Raw genomic sequence first — 12,467 nt, 5'->3', positions numbered from 1 at the left:
CTTCTATTGGTACTTGTAACATAAAATCATACATTATATCAAAATGCACATTTTAACTTATTGTGGGAGAAAGTTCTTATGTTCCCTCTCTAGACAGACATAGTGTACATATATGTGGCAGTTGCATTCCACGCATTTGCAAATTTAATTTACCGGTAGTACTGATAATCAAATTTATTAATCTTTTCGATTTTTTAAGAAATGTTCAAGATGTTTTAATTTCTACCAATAAAAAATATTGTATATCTTGCTTTACAATACACGTGTTTCAATAAACAAGCAAGCAAGAAATGAAATGAAAAGTGTCGACAAACGTCGAATTCTGATGTTATCGAATGTGCCGCAATAGCGTGTGTAACGTCTATGGTGAAGACCTGTATTAAATATTGTACAGTTCATAAAATGCACCGAAAAATCAGTATTACCTAATTTCAGCCCAGCCAACTATAAAAAAAATTTTAAATCATCAACAAAACCTGTTAAAATTAACATACAGAATCCTCTTAAGTATGTGCAAGGGGTGTATTATGTTGCTCCACATATCTCATCGATTCCATATAACATCAAACACTTTTGAACTCTAATAAAAGTACTTTACCACACACACAAAAAAAGATGACAATGATAAGTATATTACATATGAAACCAATCAAATGTTAATTTCTCTATAATATAATAATTGAATTCATATTGAAAACTATGGCCTCAACGACTATGGCCGAGATGGACTATGGCCGAAAAGTGCTGTGGCCGAAACATTCTATGGCAATACACATGCGCACCACATGTTACAACTCAAGATGGCGTCAGCCTCGGCCGTATCCACATTAGACAGGTTGTTGTCAGCTGATTATGTTTACTTTGGCGACTTTTGGACCATTCCGTATCTATATTTAGCAGTGAAAGACTGTAATGCGAATACATTCGCAAATTTTTCAACGGATGTTACGTTGACATTAGATATTTCTTCGAAATATTCAGAGCGTACGTATTTAGGAACATATTTATCCGAGATCTATATGAATGGACTACTGAAAGTCTTGTGTAAAGCAAAAGGAAATTACTCTAATATTGTCAACCAAAGGCAAAGAAAAGCTGTAGAAGGTTTTTTACAGTATGTGGAAGTTCTGACTTCTGGTAATTATTGTAAATATAAAAGTAAAATCTAACTGTTTTTCACCGTTCAAAATCACATTACATACAATGTACATGTACATAATAAATGCACATGTATATTTTTTGTACTTCTGCTAAAATGGCTGTCTCTAGCTTACATTAAATTTCAATTTAATTTTAAGTTAAATATATCACAGTTTACTGCTTGACTATCACTTGATTAATTATGATTTAATGAATATACACAGTCACAGGTACAAATGTATCAACATCAAATTTTTATACTTCTAATGAAAACAACACAATAAACATTCAAACTCCAAACATGTATTTCTACATTGGCTTCCGTCCAAGCTTGAGAAGTGAAATAACCCTAGTATTCCTTTTTTTTTTTAAACATGTAACTACGTGTGCATATCACTTCTTCATTGGTAGCTACAGTTATCCCTTTTGGGATTCGGCGCTGGAGATATTTTTTGTTTTCACCGTGGTCAAAACAAAATATCTCCAGTGCCGAATCACAAAAGGGATTAGTAGCTACAGTACACCCAAAGAGTATAGATTCTCATTAACTCCCATTTTGAAATCACTTTTCTGGAGACTTCAGGAAATTCCCCAAATTGCCTTAAAAATCATAGAGTGATCTTGGCGTACTTCCTCCAAAAGGCAATAAAATACTCCCAGCTGGGAGTTTTCTATTGCCATGATTATCCTTTGAAGCACCACCTACATCCTGTTTTGCCTATCAGGCAAAAGGCTATTAAATACTCCCAGATGGGAGAGACCGCTTGGAAGATTTTAGGAGTTGACTCTGTAAAGCTCTGTGATCCACTGGACACAGAAATAAAAAGAGAATCCTCCCTCTCTGGGTGGATTGTACAGTACATGCATAGCTTGGAGCTTTATTCATATTAACTTTGGAGAACCCACTTTTCTTTCGAATATGCTTGCAACATTTCTTTATATAAATGTACTCTCCAGCAATAACCTTTTGTCTTTGATGTGCAACTTCTTTCTTTAGGATAAAATTTTTATAATAGCTCAGTTCTTTTCAGTTAGTGAGTGATGATGCTTTATTATTGTTAATTTCATTTCAGGATGAACTGAGCATAATGCAATCAATCAAAGACCAGATGGTATATTTATCACCTACATGTACATGTATTTCACCTTTTTCTTTAATCCAAACATCAGTGTTCTCCCCAGGATTTTTTTTCTTGTGTTGAAACATGCCACTTCATATTTAATGAATTATTTAAAAATTGATATGTGTACTCAAAATGTACATGTACATTGCTGTTTATGTTCATATGAATTATATATGGGTACGTCTAAACACCTCAAAGTCGTTTCCTTTATAGCTCACCTGGCTGTTGTCGTCATCATTAACAATTTCTTCAAACATCTTCTCCTCTTAAACTATTGAATGGATTTGGATGAAACTTAAGATGAGTGTTCCTTAGAGTATCCTACACAAAATAGCTGTTTGGATTTTTTATTTGTTCAAAAACATGGCCACTGTTACTAAAAATATAACGTAGGGGTCAGAAAGCAGATTTTTGCATATACAGTCGAACCTCCTTAAGTCGAAGTAAAAGGGACCATGGGGAAATATTTGAATTATCCGAGGTTCGAGTAATCCGAGGTCGAAGATAAACCGGAAATACTAGCAGTTCGGTCAATGATTTACATCGTGTTGTGCTTGTACATGTGTTTATACACTACTGTCAACACTAATTTTAATTTCTCCACTTTCCACAGTGGAGATATTTTGAGTGGAGTCACAGTGTCACCACTCTCCACATTGGAGTCACCATTTCAAAAATTGTCTGTAATTAACTTCTTCTGTCTTGAAACCAATGTATACCAAGGTATATTTAATGATTTCAGTAAAGGACAGAAACAAATATTGAAAACTATTGAAATGGAGTAACTTTATGCCGTTTTTTACTTCAGTGGAGTCACAGTGTGGAGAAATTAAAATTTTGGTTGACAGTAGTGTACTTCACTTTACATGGTACTTGGTAATGTCTTGCGTTTCATATCAGAAGATTTTTTTTTTTATATCATTTAGTACAGTTTGTAATTGCAATGCAAGTCGTTGGAAGAATTGAGCTGAACCAGCAGACCATGAATAGCACAAGTCATGGAAGGATTTCTGAATCTGCAAACCATGTCTTCATACAAAAATAAGCATGTTCTTAATTTGGCTAGTCTAGCAAGCAGGGGCATCATAAGTGACTTACAAATACATTTGATTCACTAAAAAATTGTGACTAACAAATGATGCAGGGATTTAAGTGACAGATCTTCTAGTTTTTAATACCCCATGCAACAAAGTTGCGAACGGTACGGTAGGTTTTTGAAAAATGACCAAAATTACCTTGAACTTAAAAAAATTCACAGAAATAACAGTTTTCCTGACTTTTTTCTAAATGCTTGCGGATATTGACATTATTTTTAGTATTTGAATTCACCATGATGAGTTATAGGACAAGGCTGTATAATTACATGTAGTTCTGTTCCAATGATTTTTACCAAAATTATGGGCCTTGAACCTAGCTAAATTCACAGAAAAAAAAAATGTTTTTCCAACTTTTTTGTTTAAACATGTGTAGATTATGGCATGATTTTTGGTATATACATAAATTTACCATGATAAGTTCCAGGTCAAGTGTACATTTAATTCTGCTACAATGATATTTACTTTGTATTATATGTGTATCTATAACACAAAGAAATCACAATCTGGAATTTTAAACTACCATTCTGAGTAACAGAAGTTAGTTAAAAGATAAAGGTCTAAAGCCTAAAAAAACACTCTTATTCCTTTTTTTATCGGGTCTTCCACATTTATTTCTCTTACGAAAAAAATTTACTTTAGTACCCAACATGAAAATGTGTGGGGTCTTTAATTATAATATGAATACCTGATGGAAATCTGAGATGCCCTCTATTGATTATACATGTACATGTATGATTCTTATGACAATAGACTAGTACAGTAGGGTCAAGAGTCCCAATTTGGAGTTATTGCTTTAGAAGGTTTGAAAGAATATTTTTGATCAAGTGAGCGATGTAGGGTCTCTAGAGCCCCTAGTTTGAATTTAATATCACATTTATCACTTAACTACTAGAAAGCATTTTTTTAAAAATGAAAGTTGATATGATGATTCCATGGTACATGTATAAGCTTTTGGAACTTTTATTTGTGAAAAAAACATGGCCACTTTTACAAAAAACAGAATGTTGCTTATTTAGCTAGGTGAGCTATTAAGATTCTTTAGAGCCTCTTATTCCTCATGTTAATTTACATGTAATTTGTTTATTTTTAGGAGGGAGCCACGTACAGTGTTTGAGAAAATTGCAGTGCTTAATTGATGACAATAAAGCTCTTGATGAAGAATCAATTAAGCATACATAATCAGTTATCCAAGCAGTTCTTGCCTGTCATGTTTTTTCTCCACTTCTGTGTGAAGGAAGAGTGATTGTTGATAATAAATGTTACAGATCCTCTCGTAGCAGTTCTAGTAAATATCCAAAACCTGAGGCTGAATGTGTATTTTGTAAAAAACGCATAAATCAGGCTAATACAAATTTGGTAGGATACACATGTATTTAGCTCACTTGGCTAAATGCCTGTATGAGATATCATACATCTAATACATTCTATAATTCTTTAGTTTGCCTAACTGTTGAGAACAGAATTATAAATCACTAGTGTCTATTGATCTTCAAATGCTCCATCTTATTTAGAACATTTAGAAAATTTTCGTAAGGTTTTAATTTTCGCTATATTCGTGAGGTTGGGGGAATTGCAAAAATAAAAGATTGCCAAATTTTAGTCCTGATATTTCACAGTTATCTCCCATAGACTGAATCTTTCATCTACCCCTGGTATCTTGTGTCTTAATTTCGTAAATTTATAACTTTAGGGCTTTTGGATTATTGACAAGTGAACACTTTTTAAAACTACATGTATCTCATGCACGTAGTACTCTTTAATATCAGAATTTTTTTGTGGTTCGAACAGTCAACATGTCCTTGCTGAAATTTTTGACAAAAGACTAAGAAAAGAATCAAATTCCCGATGGACTGCAATTCGATCAAACTAGGGAGTTGTTAGACAGTGCCAAATCTCCAACGCCATTTAAAAGAGGATCATATAAAACGTATTCTCCAAAACATAGATTTGATTTTGGGATATATGCCGTCGAAAATGGCAATTCTAGAGCTGTGACAAAGTTTAGTCCACTTTTCGAAAAAAAGTTGAGTAAGAGCACTGTGAGGGATTCAAAGCTCAATATCGATATTGAGGTACAAAATTTCAAACTAATTATGAACAAGCTAAAATTAAAGATCGCACAAAATTAATGCCCCCCTTTATCAAGCATATCGCAAAATTTGCCAGCCACAAAAATTACCCGCTATACATTAAAATTTGTTTCTGAATTAAATCCTTACCACTTACAAAATGCCATAAACAATGCTTATTCCTAAACATAAAACAGAACTATTCATTACTACTTTTGTTTACTCTGGCCTATTTCATTGGATATTCCATCCCAAATGAAATAAGAAGTGCCTATGGAATAAGTTTTTTCAGCAGATATTAAAAATCATCTTATTGGAACAACAGGCTAAAGAATAATTCAACTGTTTTTACATGTACTATTATGTAAAATAACTTTGTAGACAGTAGTTTTTGGCATATATGTCCAAAACAGTTAGGTTAAGCTAAATTCTTGCAGAAGACCTAATGAAAAAACGTAAACATGTATTTTATTATCAAACCATGCAGGAGTTATAGCCGTTGATATATCATACTAAAGTTTTGAAAATTTATATGTCAAGAACTGAAATTGTAGAGACAAGAGACCTTCATCAATAATCTTTGGTGCATGTGACTTTTCATTATCATCCACGGTCAAAGGTCACAGAGTGCTATTTTTTGTTTTGTTCCAACTTTTACTTTGACATGGCCCTGTTTCATGATATCATTTGAATTTCAAATTTGGACCATCAATAGAACTCATTTGTGACTTAAACAGGATGATGAATTTCATCAACCATTGTAGAAGTGATCTCCAGTTTATTAGAATTTTTTCAAAATAGTCAACATGGTCCCCCAAACTAATTTTTCAGGATATTTTGATCACACTTAGTGAACTTGTAGATGTCATCATGTTCTATTAGAAAATGACCCTGCTAAGGATTTCATTATCATCTTTTAGAGTTATGTTCCCTTAAAACAATTTCTTTCAATCGCTCACATCTTGAAACCATAATAAATAGAATCAACCTGAAAAAAGTTTCATGCACCCAAACAGAAGACCTGACAAATAAACATGAACATGTATTTTGTTATCAAATCCTACGGGAGTTGTATCCCTTGAAGAATCGTACTAAAGTTTTGAAAATTTATATTTTGAGAACTGGAAGTTGTAGAGACATGGGATCTTAATCAATGATCTTTGCTTCATGTGACCTTTCATTTGCATCCAAGGTCAAAGGTGATAGAGTGTTAGAAGGTCTTCTCACTGCAAACTCCAGGCCTTGATCTTAAGAAATATTAAGAGATAAGTGCATACATACAGATAAGCCTTTATTTTGTGGCCAATTTTACATCTGTCAGACTTTCTGTTCAAAGGTTATGACAATTTAAATGTTTTGTGACTTCAACATAATTGTCTGACCTTGACCGTATGATTTAGTCAAGTAATCTTAAGATGTATGGTGTAGTTTCAAGTCTGTACGACTTCTGGTTCTGAAGTTTGTTATTGCGTCTTATTTCAATAATTCTTGTGCTCAAAATGAACTCTGCAATTGCCCAAATTGTTTTGTAATTTTCTTGTGTATCTTCTGTATATTATTATACAGTTTTTAGTTTTGGATCTATTGAAATTTTAGTTTTTCAGGGTGGGAGTATATATTTTAAAATCCACAATAGACACATAAATGATCAGTACACGGAATGAAAAGTCTGCTCAAGTACAACTGTTTGACAAAATGCCAAAGTCCCCAGAAAGTAAGGTTCTTGTATATCTAATGAAAGGTCTTCAAGTTTACATTTCAAATCATGGCTGAAACATTGACAATTGCATTTGACCAGGTTGCCAAGTGCAAAAAAACAAATCTGTAGAAGGTTGCATGTTATGTATCAAACCAATGTCTTTGTGTACATGTATATGACAAAGAGATAGTTTTCAAGGGAAAGACCTTTCAATTGTTTAACAATTGACATACTAGTTAGTTTTTTTTTTCTGATTTCGGTGTATTTTTAATTGGACTTAAAAATTTTATATGACCCACAAAAAAATTGTGGTTGTTTAATATTATGGTGCAGTTGTCTTTGTTGATCACTAAAATTTCTGTTTGCATTTTTAACGTATCAGACATTTACTTTCAATTAATATGAATCTTCAATTGTGGTTATTTGTGTCCTTATCTGCCGCATTCTTTATTTATTTCATTAGGTTGTAAAGATTTGTGGCATGGAAGAGCTGATATAGTCATCAAAACTGAGAAGTCATCCCAAATTGTTAAAGTAACTTGTAATTATAAAGAGATGGAAGAGGAAGACGGGTCTGGTGAACCTTCATCAAAAAGTACGAAGCTAGAATCTGCTGACTGCTCAACAGCAGGAGTTCAGCCAGAAACCTATTGGTTTTGCCTAGCTGAGGTGAAACCTATTTTTGAAGAAGATTTTTGTACATATTTAACTAAATAGGCCTATAAGCAAGTGATAAGTCAGACTATGGTTAATTCATTCCTTGCTTCAAAACTACATAGTAGTTCAGGAAATCTGCTTGTTCCTTCTTTTCTGGTATGTCAGAACAGTGTATTCATAAATTTTTATGATGCAGAGAATGATGTTCTGCTTGTTCAGAGTAAGCCAATGCATTTGTTTGAAGGAAAAGATGAGATAAATATAGATGCCTTTTTTTCTTTGTGGATGGCATTAAACTCTGCACTTTTTCCATCAGAAATGTGTGCAGATTTTTATAGAACTGCAGAAAAGTCAGGATTTAAAGTCTTGCTGGAAAATTTTGGTGTGTTAAAAAAGTATCAGAATGAAATATGCTCTGATTTTCCAAGAGCACAAGAAGTAAAAACTGAGAAACTACCCCAAAAATATGGCATAGATCCTGACAAACAAAAGCTTATTGAACCATTTTTTACATCAATAGTGTGAATGGTAAATATCCATAAATGTTGATCAACATGCTATATTTATTTTTACACTATGGCCTGAATATAGCTGAAATATTGCTGCTCGGGTGTTAAACCCCAACAATCAATCAATCCTTTTTTTACACTTACCGATATTTAATTATGTACATTTTATCCAGTGCATTGATTTATAAGTGCATCTGATAAATTTAATTCAAGACTACACCTAAAAAAATTTCTGATTAACAATCAGTGTTATGGAGACTCTTAGTTGTTGCCTTTCTGCTTATCATACCTGTACTCCATTTTTTGGTTCAAAAGGGAAAAAAATGAAGGATGAGCTATTACTTATTCTTTTTTTTTTATTAGACAAAGAGGAGGCACAATTTAGTTTTTTTTATATATATTTTAACTTAAACAAACGATGATAAATTATATTTTTTATTTTTCTATGAGCATATTTTATGGAAATTTGATGAAAAAATCGTGAGCAGTGCTAGAATTATATTTTTGTCCAAGTTGCCTTTAAGAATTCTTTTAATTTAGGGCAACTTCTCATATTTTGATCCTCTTAGTCACAAAACAAAACAGTTGTTGCAAACCCTATTGGGTGAAAGATATCCAGTGATTGTACTTCAGAATATCTAATGTTTGCCTTATATGGTTTTAATTTGTTACAAATGGGGGTGTGCCAATTTCTAGCACTGCTTCAGGATCTCTTCCACAGTATTTGAGGTTATCAGGCTTTTATATTGAAAAGGAAAAAAAGAGTGATTATGTATATTTTATTTAAAGAGTATTAACTTGTTATTGTTACAATATTCTTAGTTTATCGTTGAATTTTTTATGGTCAATGGATTGATTGTTTTTTAATCCAATACATAATATAGGATATATAATGTATCCATGTATGTAGGCTACAGCTGCCCTCTTAAATTTTGTCATAATCTGTCATGAAAACTGTTCTATGACAGCAGATAAAACAGAAATTCTGATAGAGGATGTCCTGGGTCAGGATAAACTTTGCTTTATTCCCTGACCAGTCATGACAGCATGACAAAGAAATATAAAAACTGTTCTAAATTGTCATACCCCTGGAATAGTTCCTGACGCTTAATTCTGTTGTGATGTAATTTAGGACAGGAAGTCTAATTGATAGTAGATATTGTTTTTAATAGTAAATCTTTTCTGTGTGTAGTAATTAAGATTAGCAAAAACAGTTGAAAAAAAATTAAGAGTACAGTGAATCATTAAAACTTTCTGATATATAATAGCACTCATTGCTCAAGTTTCAATAATCATCCCCTCAAAGTCACTTGAGTGAGCACTTTCGATTGACCCAGGTGGTGTATTAAGTGTAGTATAAAGTCCCTGGTTTACCTAATAGTCTTAAATCAATGTAGAAATTGTAAATGTTAGTATCATATTAGTGACTATGACACCTGTATTTCAATCAAATCCAAAGATAGACATATTCATGCAAAATATATGAATGCAGGTAGTTTTAATTTCCATAAGAGTGTAAAATTATTGTAGATATATGCAAAAAACACTTCTGTCTGACACTGTTATGTCTTCAGTGTTTTTTTGTTTTTTTATATAGATATATATAAAATTATCGAATGGATGTGTGCGACACACAGATTCCAGTCAAAATTCTTTAAAAAATACAAAGTTATGCAGGCTTTTTATAAGAATTTTGACTGAAATTAATGTGTTGCCTACATCCATTTAATGGTTCTATAGATCTAATGTGGAAATCTGTGATCTGTTGAAAAACATTGACACCATTACTAAATTAGGGTAACTACAAAATTACCCAACACTAATCCAATTTATAATCAAGTCAAGTCCTAAATAAATATGGCAAAATAGATATTACATTACCAGAGCAGCTGGTGAAAATGGTCCTGATTTTGTACAGGCACTTCAAACAGAATGGTTGGTTATATCTAGGTTTTACGGTGATCTGAACCTCCCTCTTTTATTGCAGTGTGACTAGATCAGTGGTGATTGAAAAGCATATGCATGCTTTTGTCATAATCAGTAAATCAGTGGTCACATCAGCACAAAGAACTTTTTACAAAAAAAAAATCATTTTAAATGATTTTAATACTAATTGAATTAGGGACTGATATCTAAAAAAGAATTTTGTAAGAGACCTTTTTAAGACACATTTCCTCATACATAAAAATTGAGGTTTGACAGAAGGTTTTCGGATATACATACATATCCAAAACCTTCAGTTTAGCCATTTTTTTCAACTGCGTACTGGTTCTTTTGAGAAGACATATAGAAGTCTGCATTGGATCAAAGATTTTGGCCAAAAATGCATTACTTACTATACAGATTTTAGCCAATATCTTGATAGATCAAAGATGTTGGACAACTCCTTGTTATAGTTATTGCCCTTGAAAGGAGAGAATTGGTGTTTTTTTTTGTTTTTTGTGGACATTGAAATGCCGGGTGTCCATCTGTCTGTAATGCTTCCACAAAATAAGTTTGTTTTTGGTATGTGGCCTTATTATGAAGAGTTACAGATTAAGTTCGATTTTGGTTATGGTTGAATGATTTTTACTGAAGTAATTACCCTTGGACTTAGAAAATTTCTGTGAATTTCCAGTTTTCTGCACTGTTTTTTTGTAATGCTATTACCAGTTGATTATAGTCTTACTATGAGAAGTTACAGATTGACTTCATCTTTGGTTATGGTTGAATGCTTTTAACGGATTTAACAGCCCTTGGACTTAGAAAATGTCAGTGAATTTTCAGTTTTCTGCACTATTTTTGTAATGATTTTACCAATTGATTTTATCAATAACTGAAATTGTGTCCACACTTGTCCAACTGCTCAGGGTTCAACTACTGCAGTTGTACCATTCATGAATATGTTTATGTAAGTCTACACTGTATGTTTAAGGCTGTTTTAGCTTTTATTTTCGTAAATTGTTGTTGCTTCGTCTCCTGCACAGGCAAATGTGCCACACATGAGAATCATATGATTTGCATCCTATGATTATCATGAATCGAGCACCATATAATAATCATATGTTTCAGTTAACATATGATAATCACACGTTTTTCACAAACGTGATTATCACGTTCTCAAGCCCATATTATCATATGAGAATCATGATAATCATATGACTACCACATGATAAATTTCATATGGTTTTCATATGATTATCATATGTGGCACATTTGGCTGTGTAAATTGTACTTTTCCTGTATATTTCTGTTTGATATGGTCAAATAAAATGCATTAAATACATGAAATAAGTGTCTATACAAGTGCAATATATTGTCTTTCAAGACAAGATAGTCTAGATAAAATTTGTATGCATGTAACTTCTGGTGACTTTAATCCGTGCATATGCTGTAAGGGTGGGTTCTTTTTAAAAAATTCTGATTGCAAAGCGAAAGTGGTTAATAAAAGGCAAGGAAGACCCATGCTTTGATGGACGTAAAAGAAAAAAGTTTGATTATAACTCAGAGAACCTTTTGTAATTTACTTATAGTGATATATATCTTTAATATTAAACAGTAACTGTTTGATTATTCTTAAAGCCATAATTGAATATATAAATAAATGTTTAGCCTTGTCAATATGGTTATTGTTTATTGTCATTTATTGTATGTTTAGATTTGTGTATTGTGTCATAACCATTTATTGTAATTGTATTTGATATAATATGGCACAAATGTGGTCAGTAATTGTCATTATTTATTTGAAAACTAATCAAGAAATGGATGAAATAAAATGTAAACAAGACTCATGCTTACCTGTGTAATGTGGTTATTTTTAATCAAGTTGGAAGTATTTTTTATACCAGGAGAATGTCCTGTCATCAATCCTCGGAAGTAATGGCGAAAAATAATTTAATCAGAGCTATTGATCCTCTATGATAAAAAAAACAACATTTACATAACATTCAGTAGGTATTATCAGCATTTATTGCTTCAATTACATTTCTACCAACTTATTTCATTAAATCAGCAAAGTTCAGTAGAATCAAAACTGAACAAATTTGTCAACTATAGCAGCTTTAAATGTGAATATCTTGTATAGTTGCTGGTACATTGTACTTTTTAGGTTTTTGATCCTTCACCAGATCATCAGATAAACTTTCCTACTATTTGTGAACACTTCACAAAATATAGCCCATATGTAGTTTGTA

The 12,467-nt window shown here is 32.2% G+C and overlaps 1 protein-coding gene across 5 annotated transcripts; it reads left to right on the top strand.

Annotated features, from left to right (window-relative positions):
* The first annotated feature begins 664 nt into the window (after nt 1–664).
* Nucleotides 665–12,065, top strand: LOC148626758 (uncharacterized). 5 transcript variants are annotated; one of them, XR_015922297.1, is made up of 4 exons: nt 770–1,137; nt 2,214–2,252; nt 4,452–4,717; nt 7,593–12,065. XR_015922297.1 is itself a non-coding variant. In XM_088583699.1 (2 exons), exons 1-2 carry the CDS (start codon nt 7,075–7,077, stop codon nt 7,844–7,846), a joined length of 324 nt encoding a protein of 107 aa, XP_088439825.1. In that variant the 5' UTR covers nt 4,741–7,074; the 3' UTR covers nt 7,847–7,877. The 5 variants fall into 5 exon arrangements, 1 of the variants encoding a protein (XP_088439825.1); XR_015922247.1 differs by having other exon boundaries at nt 665–1,137; nt 2,214–4,717; nt 7,593–7,877; XR_015922302.1 differs by lacking the exon at nt 2,214–2,252 and having other exon boundaries at nt 774–1,137; nt 4,452–4,646; nt 7,593–7,877.
* The last annotated feature ends 402 nt before the right edge of the window (nt 12,066–12,467 follow it).

This window comes from Perna viridis, chromosome 1 (assembly GCF_037379345.1).
Source record: "Perna viridis isolate PV_CMFRI_1.1 ecotype Kerala chromosome 1, ASM3737934v1, whole genome shotgun sequence".
Taxonomy (NCBI): Eukaryota; Metazoa; Mollusca; class Bivalvia; order Mytilida; family Mytilidae; genus Perna; species Perna viridis.
The sequence above is the reverse complement of the archived record's forward strand: the minus strand, read 5'-3'. Positions and strand labels throughout refer to the sequence as shown.